This window comes from Oncorhynchus tshawytscha, linkage group LG14, assembly GCF_018296145.1.
Source record: "Oncorhynchus tshawytscha isolate Ot180627B linkage group LG14, Otsh_v2.0, whole genome shotgun sequence".
Lineage (NCBI taxonomy): Eukaryota > Metazoa > Chordata > Actinopteri > Salmoniformes > Salmonidae > Oncorhynchus > Oncorhynchus tshawytscha.
Window position 1 is genome coordinate 53,099,650 of NC_056442.1, and position 22,648 is coordinate 53,122,297.

A 22,648-nucleotide genomic window follows, 5' to 3' on the forward strand; every position below is an offset into this window, starting at 1 on the left:
ATATAGCCTCCACATTGACTCTGTACCTGTACCACCTGTATATAGCTTCCACATTGACTCTGTACCTGTACCACCTGTATATAGCCTCCACATTGACTCTGTACCTGTACCACCTGTATATAGCTTCCACATTGACTCTGTACCTGTACCACCTGTATATAGTCTCCACATTGACTCTGTACCGGTACCCCCTGTAACGGATGTGGCAAGGCTTGCAAACTATTTGTCACACCAGATCTAGTCACCTGTCCTTGTGATTGTCTCCACCCACTCCAGGTGTCACTTATTTTCCCTGGTGTATTTATCCCCGTGTTTCCTCTGTGCCAGTTCGTCTTGTATGTCTTTCAAGTCAACCAGCGCTTTTTCCTGTACTCCTGCTTCTATTCTCTTTTTGGTAGTCCTCCCGGTTTTGACCCTTGCCTGTTTTCTAGACTCCGTACCAGTCTGCCTGACCATTCTGCCTGCCCTGACCACGAGCCTGCAGGCCACTCTGTACCTCCTTGACTATGAACTGGTTTTGACCTTTTGCCTGCCCATGACCATTCTCTTGCCTACCCCTTTCGTATTGAATAATAAATATCAAAGACAAACCTATATCTGGGTCTTGCCTTGTGACCTTATACTTGCGTCAAAAAGCAGAACACTCAAAACATGAGCACAATGGCAGCTCTTCCTTTAAAGAACTCCAGGCCTCAAGAGGGCAGATAACCCAAAAACACAGGTGGAACTAAAAAATTGAGCCAGGATTTCTGGAGGGATTACTTTTAAATGCGTACCTGGCAGATAAGCATGGGTATAAAATGTTTGGGCTTAGCTTTGCTTGGGTCCTCAACATACAAACAGCTCATTGTTCAACCCTAAAGACGCAACTGGTATGTAATGTTTGGAATTATTTATTATGTTGCATCCAGTGCTTAGCACAATTTACATGTTTAACTCTGGTAGGAGTGGTGACCTTTTTTGTGGATATTTTCTGACTGCAGAAGTAATTGCTTGAAGTGCTAGATTAAATTGTTTAAACGTTTACTTTATTCAAAGCCATGCTTTGTTGCTGTGTCATGCATTGTTCATTGTGTAAAATAATTCATGTTTATTCTGTTTTAAGGTTATCAACCTATTCCTTGTTCGTCTGTCATTCAACTACTCAATTCAACAAATCAACTGTTTCAACATTTTCAACAAATGGCATCAAAACCATAATAAAACACTAAAAAGGGATTGAGTCCCTTTGCATCCTTCACGTGTTCACAGCTAATCAAATGGCTACCCGGACTATTTGCATTGACCCCCTTTTTACGCTGATGCTACTCTCTGTTTATCTATGCATCGTCACTATACCTCTACCTACATGTCCATATTACCGCGACTAACCTGTGTCCCCGCACATTGATTCTGTACCGTTACCCCCTGTATATTGTTTCGCTACTGTTTTATTTTTTCTCTTTAATTATTAGTGTTCTATTTTTTTTTTTTTAACGTCAGTTGATTTTAGTAACCCTTAACGTAACACTTATGTTTCTTAAAACTGCATTGTTGGTTAAAGGCTTGCAGGTAAGCATTTCACTAAGGTCTACAGCTGTTGTATTTGGCGTATATGAAAAAATTTAATTTGATTTGACCACTTAGTTATTAATCCACAATAGTAACCTAATTGACAGAGTGAAAAGGAAGCCTGTACAGAATATAAATATTCCAAAACATGCATCATGTTTGCAAAAAGGCACGTAAGTAATTCTGCAAAAAAATATGGAAAAGCAATTAACCTTTTGTCCTGAATACAAAGTGTTATGCTTGGGGCAAATCCAATACAACACATCACCGAGTACCGCTCTACATATTATCAAGTATAGTGGTGGCGGCATCATGTTATTGTTATGCCTTTAATCGTTCTGGCCTGGAGTTTTTCAGGATAAAAAATAAATGGAATGGAGCTAAACACAGGAACAATCCTATAGGAAAACCTTGTTCAGTCTGCTTTCCATTAGACACTGGGAGATGAATTCACCTTTCAGCAGGACAATAACCTAAAACAAAAGGCCAAATCTACACTGGAGTTGCTTATCAAGAAGACAGTGAATGTTCCTGAGTGGCCTGGTTAGTGTTGCATTAAATCTGCTTCAAAATGTATGGCGACACCTGAAATGGTTTTCTAGCAATGACCAACAACCAATTTGACAGAGCTTAAAGAATTTAGAAAAAATAATGGGCAGATGTTGCACAATGCAGGTGTGGAAAGCTCTTAGACTTACCCCCAAAGACTCACAGCTGTAATCGCTGCCAAAGGTGATTCTAACATGTATTGTCCCAGGGGAATATTATCTAATATTTATCTAATCAAGACTATTTATTTTTCATATTTTACAAATGTTAGAATTTGTCTTCCACTTTGACATTCCATAGTATTTTGTGTAGATCGTAGACATATAGGCCAGGTGTCAAGAAGCAGGTGCAGAAGGTCCATTTAATAATGAAGAATGCAGTTAAACGAAACAGAAGCATACAGAACGTGAATGAAAAAACAACACTGCCTGATGACTGAGGCTACTGAGGACTAAAAGGGTGTGTAATGATCAGGTGTGTGTAATTATGGGGATCAGGTGTGTGTAATGATGCATGAGAAGAATACAGAACGTGAATGAAAAAACACTGCTTGATGACTGAGAGTTCTGACATTCTGACATTCTGTTGACACTCTAAGTGAATTTAATGTACTTAAGACAGGGAATTTGTATCCATGTATATCTCTTTGTATATTAAATGTCAGGAATTGTAAAAACTCAGTTTAAATGTATTTGTTTAAGGTGTATGTAAACGTTCGACTTCAACTATATATCAACTTCTACTGTCCTTTAACCCTTTCACAATATATAAACATATTGATATCAACTATAACTGAAATGAAATAGAGTGCAGGCCAGGCAGCAGGCTGTTAGCCAGCCTGCCAGCTTAGTGGAGTCTGCCACTAGCACAGTCAGTGTAGTCAGCTCAGCTATCAGAGGCAGTTATAGTCAATGAACTAATCACTGATCATAATCTTGATGTGATTGGCCTTACTGAAACTTGGCTTAAGCCTGATGAATTTACTGTGTTAAATGAGGGCTCACCTCCTGGCTACACTAGTGACCATATCCCCCATGCATCCCGCAAAGGTGGAGGTGTTGCTAACATTTACGATAGCAAATTTCAATTTACAAAAAAACCCAGACGTTTTCGTCTTTTGAACTTCCAGTCATAATCTATGCAGCCTACTCAATCACTTTTTTATAGATACTGTTGACAGGCCTCCTGGGCCATATACAGCGTTCCTCACTGAGTTCCCTGAATTCCTATCGGACCTTGTAGTCATAGCAGATAATATTCAAATTTTCGGTGATTTTAATATTCACATGGAAAAGTCCACAGACCCACTCCAAAAGGCTTTCGGAGCCATCATCAGCTTAGTGGGTTTTGTCCAACATGTCTCTGGACCTCCAACTATCCAAGGACGTCGGAGTACAATTATCGGTTACCCACCTAACTGAGGAACTCAATTTAACCTTGCGTAATACCCTAAATGCAGTTGCACCACTAAAAACATAAGAATGTCATAAGAAACGAGCTCCCTGGTATACAGAAAATACCCGAGCTCTGAAGCAAGCTTCCAGAAAATTGGAACGGAAATGGCGTCACACCAAACTGGAAGTTTTCTGACTAGCTTGGAAAGACAGTACCATGCAGTATTGAAGAGTCCTCACTGCTGCTCGATCATCCCATTTTTCCAACTTAATTGAGGAAAATAAGAACAATCTGAAATTTCTACACTGGCTTCCTGTTAAGGCAAGGGCTGATTTCAAGGTTTTACTGCTAACCTACAAAGCATTACATGGGCTTGCTCCTACCTATCTTTCCGATTTGGTCCTGCCGTACATACCTACACGTACGCTATGGTCACAAGACCTCCTAATTGTCCCTAGAATTTCTAAGCAAACAGCTGGAGGCAGGTGTTTCTCCTATAGAGTTCCATTTTTATGGAATGGTCTCGCTACCCATGTGAGAGACGCAGACTCAGTCTCAACCTTTAAGTCTTTACTGAAGACTCATCTCTTCAGTGGGTCATATGATTGAGTGTGGTCTGGCCCAGGAGTGTGAAGGTGAATGGAAAGGCTCTGGAGCAACGAACCGCCCTTGCTGTCTCTGCCTGGCCGGTTCCCCTCTTTCCACTGGGATTCTCTGCCACTAACCCTATTACAGGGGCTGAGTCACTGCCTTACTGGTACTCAATGCCGTCCCTAGGAGGGGTGCGTCACTTGAGTGGGTTGAGTCACTGACGTGATCTTCCTGTCTGGATTGTCACCCCCCCCCGGGTTGTGCCGTGGTGGAGATCTTTGTGGGCTATACTCGGCCTTGTCTCAGGATGGTAAGTTGGTGGTTGAAGATATCCCTCTAGTGGTGTGGGGGCTGTGCTTTGGCAAAGTGGGTGGGGTTATATCCTGCCTGTTTGGCCCTGTGCGGGGGAATCATCAGATGGGGCCACAGTTTCTCCTGACCCCTCCTGTCTCAGCCCCAGTATTTATGCTGCATTAGTTTATGTGTCGGGGGGCTAGGGTCAGTCTGTTATATCTGGAGTACTTCTCCTGTCTTATCCGGTGTCCTGTGTAAATTCAAGTATGCTCTCTCTAATTCTCCATTTCTCTCTTTCTCTCAGAGGAGGACCTGAGCCCACGACCATGCCTCAGGACAACCTGGCATGATGACTCCTTGCTGTCCCCAGTCCACCTGGCCGTGCTGCTGCTCCAGTTTCAACTGTTCTGCCTGCGGCTATGGAACCCTGACCTGTTCACCGGACGTGCTACCTGTCCCAGACCAGCTGTTTTCAACTCTCTAGAGACAGCAGGAGCGGTAGAGAAACTCTTAATGATCGGCTATGAAAAGCCAACTGACATTTACTCCTGAGGTGCTGACTTGTTGCACCCTTGACAACTACTGTAATTATTATTATTTGACCATGCTGGTCATTTATGAACATTTGAACATCTTGGCCATGTTCTGTTATAATCTCCACCCGGCACAGCCGGAAGAGGACTGGCCACCCCTCATAGCCTGGTTCCTCTCTAGGTTTCTTCCTAGGTTTTGGCCTTTCTAGGGAGTTTTCCTAGCCACTGTGCTTCTACACCTGCATTTCTTGCTGTTTGGGGTTTTAGGCTGGGTTTCTATACAGTACTTTGTGACATCAGCTGATGTAGGAAGGGCTATATAAATACATTTGATTTGATCTGTCCCCTAACCCTTTCACAATTTAGAAACATATTATATCAACTATAACTGTCCCCTAACCCTTTCACATTATAGAAACATATTGATTTCAACTTCTACTGTCCTCTAACCCTTTCACAATATAGAAACATATTATATCAACTATAACTGTCCCCTAACCCTTTCACATTATAGAAACATATTGATTTCAACTTCTACTGTCCTCTAACCCTTTCACATTATAGAAACATATTGATTTCAACTTCTACTGTCCTCTAACCCTTTCACAATATAGAAACATATTGATATCAACTATAACTGTCCCCTAACCCTTTCACATTATAGAAACATATTGATATCAACTATAACTGTCCCCTAACCCTTTCACAATATAGAAACATATTATATCAACTATAACTGTCCCCTAACCCTTTCACAATATAGAAACATTTATATCAACTTCCAGAGGAAGGAAACCACTCAGGAACTTTAAAACAGTTACAGAGTTTAATGGCTGTGATAGGAGAAAACTGAGGATGGATGAACAACATTAACAATACTAACCTAAATGACAGAGTGAAAATAGAAAAAATATTCCAAAACATGCTTCCTGTTTGCAACAAGGCACAAAAGTCAACAGACCCTTGCGCCCTTCGGTCTCAACGTAGATTTTGATCTGAAGCCATTCTTGTGATTATTGTGACTTTGCCATTGTAATTGTTTGTAAACTTGTGTAGTCAAATTAATCTATGATCTTATGCTATCCATTTGTTGTTTGTATGCTGTTCTTTGTATGACATTTTAATATTTGATTATTAACCAATGATATTAGGCCACTCTTGGCCATGATTACAGACACCTGTGTCTTTTGACACTACATAAACAAGTCATCCCGCAGTGTTTGTGATTATACCCTGATGAAGACAGCTTGGCTGTCGAAACGTTGGTATTACATTTTTGCATCTGAGCTCCTAGAGTGGGCTGCTCTCTTTTATTTACAAAAGTCAACAGTGACATGCCACCGGGGTCTGACAACTTGGATCGAAAATTACTTTAATAACTCTGCCTACATATTTCCTCAACTAACCGGTGCTCCCGCAAACTGACTCTGTAACGCTATTGTTATTTTATTGCTGCTCTTTAATTACTCGTACTTTTATTTCTTATTCTTATCCATATTTTTTTTAACTGCATTCTTGGTTCGGGGCTCGTAAATAAGCATTTCACTGTAAAGTCCCGTTGTATTCCTGTTACCTGTTATACCTGTTGTATTCTGCGAATGTGACTAATAACATTTGATTCGATTTGATTTATAGGGATAGTCATTCAACAAGCACAGCACTTACTGTACACAAATGACTGATTGATGCAGTAGTAGCTAAGATGGGGAGAAGTCTGACTATAATAAAGTGCTACTCTGCCTTCTTAACAGCACTATCAACAAGGTAGGTCCTACAGGCCCTAGTTCTGTCGCACCTTGACTACTGTTTAGTCGTGTGGTCAGGTGCCACAAAAAAAGGACTTAGGAAAATTGCAATTGGCTCACAACAGGGCAGCACGGCTGGCCCTTGGATGTACACAAGAGAGTGAATATTAATAAGATGCATGTCAATCTCTCCTGGCTGAAAGTGGAAGAGAGATTGACTTCATCACTACTTTTATTGATGAGAGGTATTGATATGTTGAATGCACCGAGCTGTCTGTCTGAATTACTGGCACACAGCTCAGACACCCATGTATACCCCACAATACATGGCACAAGTCCACAGTCCCCAAGTCCAGAACAGACTATGGGAGCAGCACACTACTACACAGAGCCATGACTACATGGAAGCCTCCATTCCACAGCAGGTAACTGATGCTGCAGTAGAATTAGATTTTTTTTTTAAACAGATTAAAAAACACCTTATGGAACTGCGGGGACTGTGGAGCAACACAAACATTGACACAGACACACACACACACGACAACATTTTCACTATACCAACACATGGATTTAGTACTGTAGATATGTGGTAGTGGTGGAGTAGGGGCCTGAGGGCACACAGTGTGTTGTGAAATCTGTGAATGTATTGTAATGTTTTTAAAACTGTATAAACTGCCTTATTTTGCTGGACCCCAGGAAGAGTAGCTGCTGCTTTGGCATAATAAATGTATCCATAATAAATACAAATACATCAAATTCCACTGTCGTCTAACCCTTCCACTGTTCTCTGAGACTGAACACCCTTAAAAGAATCCTGAATCTAAAGAAACTAACCTCAACCCTCACAGAGGGTCTCTCATCTAGTCACTTCCTGTTAAAACAGGATACTGACTGACATGACTCAACAACAGGAAGTTGGCTTCCTCTTTGAGAAAGCAAAGCATTATGGGAGCTTGGAGGACAGACATCATACCACACATACTAACCTAAAACGATCCTCAAATCTCTGAAGCCCCTTAGAACTAACACCTAACCCTAACACAAAACCAGACACTAAACCTAACTCTACATTAATTAGAACCCGCAGGCACCTGCTGTAGAACACTCAGACACTATTTAGAACATTCTGGGATGATTTAGAACATTCAGACACTATTTAGAATATTCAGACACTATTTAGACTATTCAGACTGTATTTAGAACATCCAGACACTATTTAGAACATTCAGATACTATTTAGAACATTCAGACACTATTTAGAACATTCAGACACTATTTAGAACATTCAGACACTATTTAGAACATTCCGACACTCTTTAGAATATTCAGACACTATTTAGAACATTCAGACACTATTTAGAACATTCCGACACTCTTTAGAATATTCAGACAGTAATTAGAACATTCAGGGACCATTTAGAACATTCAGGGACTATTTAGAACAGTGTCCTGCGTTCCATTGACCTTTACTGCATCAATTGTAACGTTGTCACGGTAATGTCACACCAAAGGAAGTGGTGTGTGTGTGTGTGTGTGTGTGTGTCAGGCAGAGCTGTAATCCTACCTCTCTGTTCAGCCATGGTCTGTATTGCTTAGCAGTGATATAACAGTCTTTCTATTCTCTCTCCCCCTCCCTCTCTCTCCCCTCTTCTCTCTAACACACAAACGGCTCTCTTTCTTCCTTCCTTTCCTCTCTCCTCTCTCTCTTCTCCTCTCTTTCTCTCCCCTCCTTCCCTACCTCGTTCTCTTTCATACACTCTGCTCTCTCCTCCACCCTTACCCTGCACCTCTATCTATCAACAGGCTCTTTATTAGAACAAGCTGCCAGCCTCCTCTCTCTACCCTCCTCCCCCTCTCTCTTCCCTCCTCCCCTCTGTCTACCCTCCTCCCCCTCTCTCTTCCCAACTCCCCCTCTCTCTTCCCTCCTCCCCCTCTGTCTACCCTCCTCTGTCTACCCTCCTCCCCCTCTCTCTTTCCCAACTCCCCCTCTCTTCCCTCCTCCTCCTCTCTCTACCCTCCTCCTCCTCTCTTTTATCTCCTCCCACTCCAACCTCTCAACAATCCCTCCTCTCTCTTCTCCCCCTCCCTCTTCCCTCCTACTCCTCTCTTCCCAACTCCCAAACTCTTTACCCTCCTCCCCCTCTCTTCCCTCCTCCTCTCTCTACCCTCCCCCTCTCTTTTCTCTCCTCCCACTCCAACCTCTCAACACTCCCTCCTCTCTCCTCTCCTCCCGTCTCCCCTCTCTCTTCTCTCCTCCCCTCTCTCCTCACCTCAACCCCAACCCTAACCCTAACCCTCTCTCCTTTCTCCTCACATCTCACTTCTCTTCTCTCCTCCCACTCCAACCTCACCTCAACAATCCCCCCTTTCTCTTCCCTCCTCCTCCTCTCTCTTCCCTCCCCTTTCTTCTTCTCTCCTCCCACTCCAACCTCTCAACACTCTCCCCTCTCTCTTCTCTCCTCCCCTCTCTCTTCTCTACTCCCCCTCTCTCTTCTCTCCTCCCCTCCTCCCCTCTTCTCTACCCTTCTCCCCCTCTTTCTTCCTTCCTCCCCCTCTCTTCCCTCCTCCCCCTCTCTCGTCTCTTCTTCCACTCTAACCTCCCCTCAACACTCCCCCTCTCTCTACCCTCCTCCCCTTCTCTCTTCTCCCCCTCTCTCTACCCTCCTCCCCCTCTCCCCCCTCCAACCACCCCTCAACACACCCTCCTCTCTGTTTCTCTCTCTGGGTTCAAGGAGGGCTGGGTACATCTAAATGTGTGTGTGTACATATATAATCATATTTTGACCCTTTCCCTTTCGTGTTTCTTCAATGTTTCCTAATTTTTCATTTTGATAGTCTGAAAGTGATTAATCAGCTCTTTTAGTTCCTCAAACACACAGACTGGTTGACTAATACCAAAAGGGGAAGGGTTAGGGAGACAGACAGAGAGATGGTGAGAGAGAGTGAGACAGTGAGAGACAGAGTGAGAGAGAGGCAGACAGATTGAGACAGAGAGGCTGGGTGGGGGAGATGAGAGGGAAAGAGAGACAGAGATACAGAGAGGAAAGAACATTGTCAGTGTGGTGCCTATCGTGTTCGCCTCAGAAACAAAATGTCCACAGTTAGAAACAGGGCTGAAACAGAAAGCTCCACGAATATCAATAAAAATCTGTTTACTCCTTGTAGATGCTTCAAGCAGCAGTTTCTGTAGTGTAGTGGTTATCACCTGAGAGTAACACGCGGTGTATAGCCGTAGCACAATTTTGATGACCTTTTCTGCTATTTTGAGACATGGTTATCCCACCCAGGGACATATGATTATTTATAATACTTGTTACACTGTAGTTAAAACATGGATCACATGACAGCACAGATTACCCTGTTTAATAAAATAAACACTATAGTTGATTCCCTCAGGATTTGGTACACTGTACTTAAAACAATAATTACGTAAAAAGTTTAATCAGTTGATGGATTTTTTTCAATTGTATTCAAATCTTTATTATAATTCCGTTTATTCCCTCAAACAAAATCATTTTCCAGGAGAGGAGAGGACCCACTGTGATTAGCTAGTTTTACAGGAGAGGAGGGGACCCACTGTGATTAACTACATTGGGGCAAAAAAGTATTTAGTCAGCCACCAATTGTGCAAGTTCTCCCACTTAAAAATATGAGAGAGGCCTGTAATTTTCATCATAGGTACACTTCAACTATGACAGACAAAATGAGAAAAAAAATCCAGAAAATCACATTGTAGGATTTTTAATGAATTTATTTGCAAATTATGGTGGAAAATAAGTATTTGGTCAATAACAAAAGTTTATCTCAATACTTTGTTATATACCCTTTGTTGGCAATGACAGAGGTCAAATGTTTTCTGTAAGTCTTCACAAGGTTTTCACACACTGTTGCTGGTATTTTGGCCCATTCCTCTATGCAGATCTCCTCTAGAGCAGTGATGTTTTGGGGCTGTTGCTGGGAAACACGGACTTTCAACTCCCTCCAAATATTTTCTATGGGGTTGAGATCTGAAGACTGGCTAGGCCACTCCAGGACCTTGAAATGCTTTTTACGAAGCTACTCCTTCATTGCCCGGGCGGTGTGTTTGGGATCATTGTCATGCTGAAAGAACCAGCCACGTTTCATCTTCAATGCCCTTGCTGATGGAAGGAAGTTTTCACTCAAAATCTCACGATACATGGCCCCATTCATTCTTTCCTTTACACGGATCAGTCGTCCTGGTCCCTTTGCAGAAAAACAGCCCCAAAGCATGATGTTTCCACCCCATGCTTCACAGTAGGTATGGTGTTCTTTGGATGCAACTCAGCATTCTTTGTCCTCCAAATACGACGAGTTGAGTTTTTACCAAAAAGTTATATTTTGGTTTCATCTGACCATATGACATTCTCCCAATCTTAGAAGGCATTAATGAAAAATTGAATTTTCAGTTTCAACTATGGTATTTATTGAATGTATCAACGAGTGCTGTTTACACAGAGGTTCAAACCAGGGACCTTTTGCATGTTAAGCGCACATGATAACAGCTACACTACAGAAACTTCTGCTTGAGATACCTGCAAGAAGTAAACTGAATTTTCTTATAGTCAGTGCATGTATTTGAATTTCCAAAATGAGGTGTTTATGAAAGCAACACATCTCTTTCATAAATACGGTACTTACTGCATGTGTCAAAGAACACTGTTTCCGGCCGGTTTCGAACCAGGGACCTTTCGCGTGTAAAGCGAACGTGATAACCTCTACACTACAGAAACTGATGCAAGTATTATCAGCAAGGAGTAACCCGAGTTTTACAGATATTCATGGCATGTATTCGAATTTCCAAAAAAAGCCATTCATGAGAACATATATTCTCTGTTGTTGATACAGCACTAACTGCATGTGTCAAAGATCACTGTTTCTGCCAGTTTTTCAACCACAGACCTTTCGCATGTAAGGTGAACGTGATAACCACTACACTACAGAAACTGCTGCATTAATTACCAGCAAAGGAGTAAACCGCATTTTACAAATATTTATTGCATGTATTCGAATTTCCAAAATAAGGCATTTATTAGAACAACTATTCTCTGTTACAAATACAGTACTTATTGGATTTGTCATAGAGAACTGTTTCCGCCCAGCTTCGAACCGGGGACCATTCGTGTGTAAAGCAAACTTGATAACTACTAAACTAGAGAAACTGCTGCTAGAATTATTACTGTGGAGTAAACCAAATTTTACATATATTCATCGCACGAATTCGAAATTCCAACAAAATGCATTCATGAAAATTCTCTGTTACAAATACAGTACTTCTCACATGTGTCAGAGACGTCTGTTTCCGCCCAGCATCGAAAAGTATACATTTTGCGTCTTAAGTGAACTTGATAACCACTACGCTATGGAATCTTTTGATTCCCAAAAGAAGGCATTAATGAAAAATTGAATTTTCAGTTTCAACTATGGTACTTATTGAATGTATCAACAAGTGCTGTTTACACAGAGGTTCAAACCAGGGACCTTTTGCATGTTAAGCGCACGTGATAACAGCTACACTACAGAAACTTCTGCTTGAGATACCTGCAAGAAGTAAACTGAATTTTCTTATAGTCAGTGCATGTATTTGAATTTCCAAAATAAGGTATTTATGAAAGCAACTCATCTCTTTTATAAATACGGTACTTACTGCATGTGTCAAAGATGACTGTTTCCGCCCGGTTTCGAACCAGGGACCTTTCGCGTGTAAAGCGAACGTGATAACCACTACACTACAGAAACTGATGCAAGTATTATCAGCAAGGAGTAACCCGAGTTTTACAGATATTCATTGCATGTATTCGAATTTCCAAAAAAAGCCATTCATGAGAACATATATTCTCTGTTGTTGATACAGCACTAACTGCATGTGTCAAAGATCACTGTTTCTGCCAGTTTTTCAACCACAGACCTTTCGCATGTAAGGTGAACGTGATAACCACTACACTACAGAAACTGCTGCATTAATTACCAGCAAAGGAGTAAACCGCATTTTACAAATATTTATTGCATGTATTCGAATTTCCAAAATAAGGCATTTATTAGAACAACTATTCTCTGTTACAAATACAGTACTTATTGGATTTGTCATAGAGAACTGTTTCCGCCCAGCTTCGAACCGGGGACCATTCGTGTGTAAAGCAAACTTGATAACTACTAAACTAGAGAAACTGCTGCTAATTATTACTGTGGAGTAAACCAAATTTTACATATATTCATCGCACAAATTCGAAATTCCAACATAATGCATTTATGAAAATTCTCTGTTACAAATACAGTACTTCTCACATGTGTCAGAGACGTCTGTTTCCGCCCAGCATCGAAAAGTATACATTTTGCGTCTTAAGTGAACTTGATAACCACTACGCTATGGAATCTTTTGATTCCCAAAAGAAGGCATTAATGAAAAATTGAATTTTCAGTTTCAACTATGGTACTTATTGAATGTATCAACGAGTGCTGTTTACACAGAGGTTCAAACCAGGGACCTTTTGCATGTTAAGTGCAAGTGATAACAGCTACACTACAGAAACTTCTGCTTGAGATACCTGCAAGAAGTAAACTGAATTTTCTTATAGTCAGTGCATGTATTTGAATTTCCAAAATAAGGTATTTATGAAAGCAACTCATCTCTTTTATAAATACAGTACTTACTGCATGTGTCAAAGAACACTGTTTCCGCCCGGTTTCGAACCAGGGACCTTTCGCGTGTAAAGCGAACGTGATAACCACTACACTACAGAAACTGATGCAAGTATTATCAGCAAGGAGTAACCCGAGTTTTACAGATATTCATTGCATGTATTCGAATTTCCAAAAATAGCCATTCATGAAAACATATATTCTCTGTTGTTGATACAGCACTAACTGCATGTGTCAAAGATCACTGTTTCTGCCAGTTTTTCAACCACAGACCTTTCGCATGTAAGGTGAACGTGATAACCACTACACTACAGAAACTGCTGCATTAATTACCAGCAAAGGAGTAAACCGCATTTTACAAATATTTATTGCATGTATTCGAATTTCCAAAATAAGGCATTTATTAGAACAACTATTCTCTGTTACAAATACAGTACTTATTGGATTTGTCATAGAGAACTGTTTCCGCCCAGCTTCGAACCGGGGACCATTCGTGTGTAAAGCAAACTTGATAACTACTAAACTAGAGAAACTGCTGCTAGAATTATTACTGTGGAGTAAACCAAATTTTACATATATTCATCGCACAAATTCGAAATTCCAACATAATGCATTTATGAAAATTCTCTGTTACAAATACAGTACTTCTCACATGTGTCAGAGACGTCTGTTTCCGCCCAGCATCGAAAAGTATACATTTTGCGTCTTAAGTGAACTTGATAACCACTACGCTATGGAATCTTTTGATTCCCAAAAGAAGGCATTAATGAAAAATTGAATTTTCAGTTTCAACTATGGTATTTATTGAATGTATCAACGAGTGCTGTTTACACAGAGGTTCAAACCAGGGACCTTTTGCATGTTAAGTGCAAGTGATAACAGCTACACTACAGAAACTTCTGCTTGAGATACCTGCAAGAAGTAAACTGAATTTTCTTATAGTCAGTGCATGTATTTGAATTTCAAAATAAGGTATTTATGAAAGCAACTCATCTCTTTTATAAATACAGTACTTACTGCATGTGTCAAAGATACTGTTTCCGCCCGGTTTCGAACCAGGGACCTTTCGCGTGTAAAGCGAACGTGATAACCACTACACTACAGAAAAAGTATTTCAATAACCCGAGTTTTGAAAGATATTCATGGCATGTATTCAAATTTCCAAAAAAGCCATTCATGAGAACATCTCTTTTATAAATGCAGTGTCAAAGACTTTCTGCAACCACAGACCTTTTGCATGTAAGGTGAACGTGATAACCAGTGTCAAAGATACTGTATTCATCGAATTTCCAAAAATGCAGGTATTTCCGCCAGTTTGAACCAGGGACCTTTCTTCTGCTTGAGATACCTGCAGTTGTTATAGTCAGTAAAAAGCAACTCATCTTTATAGCAAGTAAACACCAAAATGACTGTTTCTCCCGTTTAAAACCTTTCGCGAACGTGATAACCACTACACTACAGAAACTGATGCAAGTATTATCAGCAAGGAGTAACCCGAGTTTTACAGATATTCATGGCATGTATTCGAATTTCCAAAAAAAGCCATTCATGAGAACATATATTCTCTGTTGTTGATACAGCACTAACTGCATGTGTCAAAGATCACTGTTTCTGCCAGTTTTTCAACCACAGACCTTTCGCATGTAAGGTGAACGTGATAACCACTACACTACAGAAACTGCTGCATTAATTACCAGCAAGGAGTAAACCGCATTTTACAAATATTTATTGCATGTATTCGAATTTCCAAAATAAGGCATTTATTAGAACAACTATTCTCTGTTACAAATACAGTACTTATTGGATTTGTCATAGAGAACTGTTTCCGCCCAGCTTCGAACCGGGGACCATTCGTGTGTAAAGCAAACTTGATAACTACTAAACTAGAGAAACTGCTGCTAGAATTATTACTGTGGAGTAAACCAAATTTTACATATATTCATCGCACGAATTCGAAATTCCAACAAAATGCATTCATGAAAATTCTCTGTTACAAATACAGTACTTCTCACATGTGTCAGAGACGTCTGTTTCCGCTCAGCATCGAAAAGTATACATTTTGCGTCTTAAGTGAACTTGATAACCACTACGCTATGGAATCTTTTGATTCCCAAAAGAAGGCATTAATGAAAAATTGAATTTTCAGTTTCAACTATGGTACTTATTGAATGTATCAACGAGTGCTGTTTACACAGAGGTTCAAACCAGGGACCTTTTGCATGTTAAGTGCAAGTGATAACAGCTACACTACAGAAACTTCTGCTTGAGATACCTGCAAGAAGTAAACTGAATTTTCTTATAGTCAGTGCATGTATTTGAATTTCAAAAATGAGGTATTTATGAAAGCAACTCATCTCTTTTATAAATACAGTACTTACTGCATGTGTCAAAGATGACTGTTTCCACTCGGTTTCAAACCAGGGACCTTTCGCGTGTAAAGCGAACGTGATAACCACTACACTACAGAAACTGATGCAAGTATTATCAGCAAGGAGTAACCCTAGTTTTACAGATATTCATTGCATGTATTCGAATTTCCAAAAAAAAGCCATTCATGAAAACATATATTCTCTGTTGTTGATACAGCACTAACTGCATGTGTCAAAGATCACTGTTTCTGCCAGTTTTTCAACCACAGACCTTTCGCATGTAAGGTGAACGTGATAACCACTACACTACAGAAACTGCTGCATTAATTACCAGCAAAGGAGTAAACCGCATTTTACAAATATTTATTGCATGTATTCGAATTTCCAAAATAAGGCATTTATTAGAACAACTATTCTCTGTTACAAATACAGTACTTATTGGATTTGTCATAGAGAACTGTTTCCGCCCAGCTTCGAACCGGGGACCATTCGTGTGTAAAGCAAACTTGATAACTACTAAACTAGAGAAACTGCTGCTAGAATTATTACTGTGGAGTAAACCAAATTTTACATATATTCATCGCACAAATTCGAAATTCCAACATAATGCATTTATGAAAATTCTCTGTTACAAATACAGTACTTCTCACATGTGTCAGAGACGTCTGTTTCCGCCCAGCATCGAAAAGTATACATTTTGCGTCTTAAGTGAACTTGATAACCACTACGCTATGGAATCTTTTGATTCCCAAAAGAAGGCATTAATGAAAAATTGAATTTTCAGTTTCAACTATGGTATTTATTGAATGTATCAACAAGTGCTGTTTACACAGAGGTTCAAACCAGGGACCTTTTGCATGTTAAGTGCACGTGATAACAGCTACACTACAGAAACTTCTGCTTGAGATACCTGCAAGAAATAAACTGAATTTTCTTATAGTCAGTGCATGTATTTGAATTTCCAAATAAGGTATTTATGAAAGCAACTCATCTCTTTTATAAATACAGTACTTACTGCATGTGTCAAAGATACTGTTTCCGCCCGGTTTCGAACCAGGGACCTTTCGCGTGTAAAGCGAACGTGATAACCACTACACTACAGAAACTGATGCAAGTATTATCAGCAAGGAGTAACCCGAGTTTTACAGATATTCATGGCATGTATTCAAATTTCCAAAAAAGCCATTCATGAGAACATATATTCTCTGTTGTTGATACAGCACTAACTGCATGTGTCAAAGATCACTGTTTCTGCCAGTTTTTCAACCACAGACCTTTCGCATGTAAGGTGAACGTGATAACCACTACACTACAGAAACTGCTGCATTAATTACCAGCAAAGGAGTAAACCGCATTTTACAAATATTTATTGCATGTATTCGAATTTCCAAAATAAGGCATTTATTAGAACAACTATTCTCTGTTACAAATACAGTACTTATTGGATTTGTCATAGAGAACTGTTTCCGCCCAGCTTCGAACCGGGGACCATTCGTGTGTAAAGCAAACTTGATAACTACTAAACTAGAGAAACTGCTGCTAGAATTATTACTGTGGAGTAAACCAAATTTTACATATATTCATCGCACAAATTCGAAATTCCAACATAATGCATTTATGAAAATTCTCTGTTACAAATACAGTACTTCTCACATGTGTCAGAGACGTCTGTTTCCGCCCAGCATCGAAAAGTATACATTTTGCGTCTTAAGTGAACTTGATAACCACTACGCTATGGAATCTTTTGATTCCCAAAAGAAGGCATTAATGAAAAATTGAATTTTCAGTTTCAACTATGGTATTTATTGAATGTATCAACGAGTGCTGTTTACACAGAGGTTCAAACCAGGGACCTTTTGCATGTTAAGTGCAAGTGATAACAGCTACACTACAGAAACTTCTGCTTGAGATACCTGCAAGAAGTAAACTGAATTTTCTTATAGTCAGTGCATGTATTTGAATTTCCAAATAAGGTATTTATGAAAGCAACTCATCTCTTTTATAAATACAGTACTTACTGCATGTGCAAAGATACTGTTTCCGCCCGGTTTCGAACCAGGGACCTTTCGCGTGTAAAGCGAACGTGATAACCACTACACTACAGAAACTGATGCAAGTATTATCAGCAAGGAGTAACCCGAGTTTTACAGATATTCATGGCATGTATTCAAATTTCCAAAAAAGCCATTCATGAGAACATATATTCTCTGTTGTTGATACAGCACTAACTGCATGTGTCAAAGATCACTGTTTCTGCCAGTTTTTCAACCACAGACCTTTCGCATGTAAGGTGAACGTGATAACCACTACACTACAGAAACTGCTGCATTAATTACCAGCAAAGGAGTAAACCGCATTTTACAAATATTTATTGCATGTATTCGAATTTCCAAAATAAGGCATTTATTAGAACAACTATTCTCTGTTACAAATACAGTACTTATTGGATTTGTCATAGAGAACTGTTTCCGCCCAGCTTCGAACCGGGGACCATTCGTGTGTAAAGCAAACTTGATAACTACTAAACTAGAGAAACTGCTGCTAGAATTATTACTGTGGAGTAAACCAAATTTTACATATATTCATCGCACGAATTCGAAATTCCAACAAAATGCATTCATGAAAATTCTCTGTTACAAATACAGTACTTCTCACATGTGTCAGAGACGTCTGTTTCCGCCCAGCATCGAAAAGTATACATTTTGCGTCTTAAGTGAACTTGATAACCACTACGCTATGGAATCTTTTGATTCCCAAAAGAAGGCATTAATGAAAAATTGAATTTTCAGTTTCAACTATGGTATTTATTGAATGTATCAACGAGTGCTGTTTACACAGAGGTTCAAACCAGGGACCTTTTGCATGTTAAGTGCAAGTGATAACAGCTACACTACAGAAACTTCTGCTTGAGATACCTGCAAGAAGTAAACTGAATTTTCTTATAGTCAGTGCATGTATTTGAATTTCCAATATAAGGTATTTATGAAAGCAACTCATCTCTTTTATAAATACAGTACTTACTGCATGTGTCAAAGATCACTGTTTCTGCCAGTTTTTCAACCACAGACCTTTCGCATGTAAGGTGAACGTGATAACCACTACACTACAGAAACTGCTGCATTAATTACCAGCAAAGGAGTAACCCGAGTTTTACAGATATTCATGGCATGTATTCGATTTTCCAAAAAAAGACATTCATGAGAACAACTATTCTCTGTTACAAATACAGTACTTATTGGATTTGTCATAGAGAACTGTTTCCGCCCAGCTTCGAACCGGGGACCATTCGTGTGTAAAGCAAACTTGATAACTACTAAACTAGAGAAACTGCTGCTAGAATTATTACTGTGGAGTAAACCAAATTTTACATATATTCATCGCACAAATTCGAAATTCCAACATAATGCATTTATGAAAATTCTCTGTTACAAATACAGTACTTCTCACATGTGTCAGAGACGTCTGTTTCCGCCCAGCATCGAAAAGTATACATTTTGCGTCTTAAGTGAACTTGATAACCACTACGCTATGGAATCTTTTGATTCCCAAAAGAAGGCATTAATGAAAAATTGAATTTTCAGTTTCAACTATGGTATTTATTGAATGTATCAACGAGTGCTGTTTACACAGAGGTTCAAACCAGGGACCTTTTGCATGTTAAGTGCAAGTGATAACAGCTACACTACAGAAACTTCTGCTTGAGATACCTGCAAGAAGTAAACTGAATTTTCTTATAGTCAGTGCATGTATTTGAATTTCCAATATAAGGTATTTATGAAAGCAACTCATCTCTTTTATAAATACAGTACTTACTGCATGTGTCAAAGATTACTGTTTCCGCCCGGTTTCGAACCAGGGACCTTTCGCGTGTAAAGCGAACGTGATAACCACTACACTACAGAAACTGATGCAAGTATTATCAGCAAGGAGTAACCCGAGTTTTACAGATATTCATGGCATGTATTCGAATTTCCAAAAAAAGCCATTCATGAGAACATATATTCTCTGTTGTTGATACAGCACTAACTGCATGTGTCAAAGATCACTGTTTCTGCCAGTTTTTCAACCACAGACCTTTCGCATGTAAGGTGAACGTGATAACCACTACACTACAGAAACTGCTGCATTAATTACCAGCAAAGGAGTAAACCGCATTTTACAAATATTTATTGCATGTATTCGAATTTCCAAAATAAGGCATTTATTAGAACAACTATTCTCTGTTACAAATACAGTACTTATTGGATTTGTCATAGAGAACTGTTTCCGCCCAGCTTCGAACCGGGGACCATTCGTGTGTAAAGCAAACTTGATAACTACTAAACTAGAGAAACTGCTGCTAGAATTATTACTGTGGAGTAAACCAAATTTTACATATATTCATCGCACGAATTCGAAATTCCAACATAATGCATTTATGAAAATTCTCTGTTACAAATACAGTACTTCTCACATGTGTCAGAGACGTCTGTTTCCGCCCAGCATCGAAAAGTATACATTTTGCGTCTTAAGTGAACTTGATAACCACTACGCTATGGAATCTTTTGATTCCCAAAAGAAGGCATTAATGAAAAATTGAATTTTCAGTTTCAACTATGGTATTTATTGAATGTATCAACAAGTGCTGTTTACACAGAGGTTCAAACCAGGGACCTTTTGCATGTTAAGCACACGTGATAACAGCTACACTACAGAAACTTCTGCTTGAGATACCTGCAAGAAGTAAACTGAATTTTCTTATAGTCAGTGCATGTATTTGAATTTCCAATATAAGGTATTTATGAAAGCAACTCATCTCTTTTATAAATACAGTACTTACTGCATGTGTCAAAGATTACTGTTTCCGCCCGGTTTCGAACCAGGGACCTTTCGCGTGTAAAGCGAACGTGATAACCACTACACTACAGAAACTGATGCAAGTATTATCAGCAAGGAGTAACCCGAGTTTTACAGATATTCATGGCATGTATTCAAATTTCCAAAAAAAGCCATTCATGAGAACATATATTCTCTGTTGTTGATACAGCACTAACTGCATGTGTCAAAGATCACTGTTTCTGCCAGTTTTTCAACCACAGACCTTTTGCATGTAAGGTGAACGTGATAACCACTACACTACAGAAACTGCTGCATTAATTACCAGCAAGGAGTAAACCGCATTTTACAAATATTTATTGCATGTATTCGAATTTCCAAAATAAGGCATTTATTAGAACAACTATTCTCTGTTACAAATACAGTACTTATTGGATTTGTCATAGAGAACTGTTTCCGCCCAGCTTCGAACCGGGGACCATTCGGTGTAAAGCAAACTTGATAACTACTAAACTAGAGAAACTGCTGCTAGAATTATTACTGTGGAGTAAACCAAATTTTACATATATTCATCGCACAAATTCGAAATTCCAACATAATGCATTTATGAAAATTCTCTGTTACAAATACAGTACTTCTCACATGTGTCAGAGACGTCTGTTTCCGCCCAGCATCGAAAAGTATACATTTTGCGTCTTAAGTGAACTTGATAACCACTACGCTATGGAATCTTTTGATTCCCAAAAGAAGGCATTAATGAAAAATTGAATTTTCAGTTTCAACTATGGTATTTATTGAATGTATCAACGAGTGCTGTTTACACAGAGGTTCAAACCAGGGACCTTTTGCATGTTAAGTGCAAGTGATAACAGCTACACTACAGAAACTTCTGCTTGAGATACCTGCAAGAAGTAAACTGAATTTTCTTATAGTCAGTGCATGTATTTGAATTTCCAAAATAAGGTATTTATGAAAGCAACACATCTCTTTTATAAATACGGTACTTACTGCATGTGTCAAAGAACACTGTTTCCGCCCGGTTTCGAACCAGGGACCTTTCGCGTGTAAAGCGAACATGATAACCACTACACTACAGAAACTGATGCAAGTATTATCAGCAAGGAGTAACCCGAGTTTTACAGATATTCATTGCATGTATTCGAATTTCCAAAAAAAGCCATTCATGAGAACATATATTCTCTGTTGTTGATACAGCACTAACTGCATGTGTCAAAGATCACTGTTTCTGCCAGTTTTTCAACCACAGACCTTTCGCATGTAAGGTGAACGTGATAACCACTACACTACAGAAACTGCTGCAATAATTACCAGCAAGGAGTAAACCGCATTTTACAAATATTTATTGCATGTATTCGAATTTCCAAAATAAGGCATTTATTAGAACAACTATTCACTGTTACAAATACAGTACTTATTGGATTTGTCATAGAGAACTGTTTCCGCCCAGCTTCAAACCGGGGACCATTCGTGTGTAAAGCAAACTTGATAACTACTAAACTAGAGAAACTGCTGCTAGAATTATTACTGTGGAGTAAACCAAATTTTACATATATTCATCGCACAAATTCGAAATTCCAACATAATGCATTTATGAAAATTCTCTGTTACAAATACAGTACTTCTCACATGTGTCAGAGACGTCTGTTTCCGCCCAGCATCGAAAAGTATACATTTTGCGTCTTAAGTGAACTTGATAACCACTACGCTATGGAATCTTTTGATTCCCAAAAGAAGGCATTAATGAAAAATTGAATTTTCAGTTTCAACTATGGTATTTATTGAATGTATCAACAAGTGCTGTTTACACAGAGGTTCAAACCAGGGACCTTTTGCATGTTATGTGCAAGTGATAACAGCTACACTACAGAAACTTCTGCTTGAGATACCTGCAAGAAGTAAACTGAATTTTCTTATAGTCAGTGCATGTATTTGAATTTCCAATATAAGGTATTTATGAAAGCAACTCATCTCTTTTATAAATACAGTACTTACTGCATGTGTCAAAGATTACTGTTTCCGCCCGGTTTCGAACCAGGGACCTTTCGCGTGTAAAGCGAACATGATAACCACTACACTACAGAAACTGATGCAAGTATTATCAGCAAGGAGTAACCCGAGTTTTACAGAT

General features: G+C 39.3%; 1 protein-coding gene and 11 non-coding genes across 12 annotated transcripts in view; all 12 read right to left on the minus strand.

The window, feature by feature from the left end:
• entpd1 (ectonucleoside triphosphate diphosphohydrolase 1) overlaps nt 1–8,481 on the minus strand; it is a 55,227-nt gene extending 46,746 nt beyond the window's left edge. The window contains exon 1 of the mRNA XM_042297670.1: nt 8,223–8,481. Coding sequence (XP_042153604.1) covers nt 8,223–8,238 — 16 coding nt within the window. The 5' untranslated portion in view covers nt 8,239–8,481. The remainder of the gene's footprint in view (nt 1–8,222) is intronic.
• A 2,855-nt stretch (nt 8,482–11,336) lies between these two features.
• On the minus strand, nt 11,337–11,409 carry trnav-uac. Its single transcript has one exon. It is a non-coding gene; the product is annotated as a tRNA-Val (tRNA).
• Nucleotides 11,410–12,342: 933 nt separating this feature from the next.
• trnav-uac lies at nt 12,343–12,415 on the minus strand. The gene has a single exon. It is a non-coding gene; the product is annotated as a tRNA-Val (tRNA).
• A 931-nt stretch (nt 12,416–13,346) lies between these two features.
• trnav-uac lies at nt 13,347–13,419 on the minus strand. Its single transcript has one exon. It is a non-coding gene; the product is annotated as a tRNA-Val (tRNA).
• A 931-nt stretch (nt 13,420–14,350) lies between these two features.
• Nucleotides 14,351–14,423, minus strand: trnav-uac. The gene has a single exon. It is a non-coding gene; the product is annotated as a tRNA-Val (tRNA).
• Nucleotides 14,424–15,712: 1,289 nt separating this feature from the next.
• On the minus strand, nt 15,713–15,785 carry trnav-uac. The gene has a single exon. It is a non-coding gene; the product is annotated as a tRNA-Val (tRNA).
• A 932-nt stretch (nt 15,786–16,717) lies between these two features.
• Nucleotides 16,718–16,790, minus strand: trnav-uac. The gene has a single exon. It is a non-coding gene; the product is annotated as a tRNA-Val (tRNA).
• A 929-nt stretch (nt 16,791–17,719) lies between these two features.
• Nucleotides 17,720–17,792, minus strand: trnav-uac. Its single transcript has one exon. It is a non-coding gene; the product is annotated as a tRNA-Val (tRNA).
• A 1,724-nt stretch (nt 17,793–19,516) lies between these two features.
• On the minus strand, nt 19,517–19,589 carry trnav-uac. The gene has a single exon. It is a non-coding gene; the product is annotated as a tRNA-Val (tRNA).
• Nucleotides 19,590–20,522: 933 nt separating this feature from the next.
• On the minus strand, nt 20,523–20,595 carry trnav-uac. The gene has a single exon. It is a non-coding gene; the product is annotated as a tRNA-Val (tRNA).
• Nucleotides 20,596–21,526: 931 nt separating this feature from the next.
• Nucleotides 21,527–21,599, minus strand: trnav-uac. The gene has a single exon. It is a non-coding gene; the product is annotated as a tRNA-Val (tRNA).
• A 932-nt stretch (nt 21,600–22,531) lies between these two features.
• Nucleotides 22,532–22,604, minus strand: trnav-uac. The gene has a single exon. It is a non-coding gene; the product is annotated as a tRNA-Val (tRNA).
• Nucleotides 22,605–22,648: the final 44 nt, after the last annotated feature.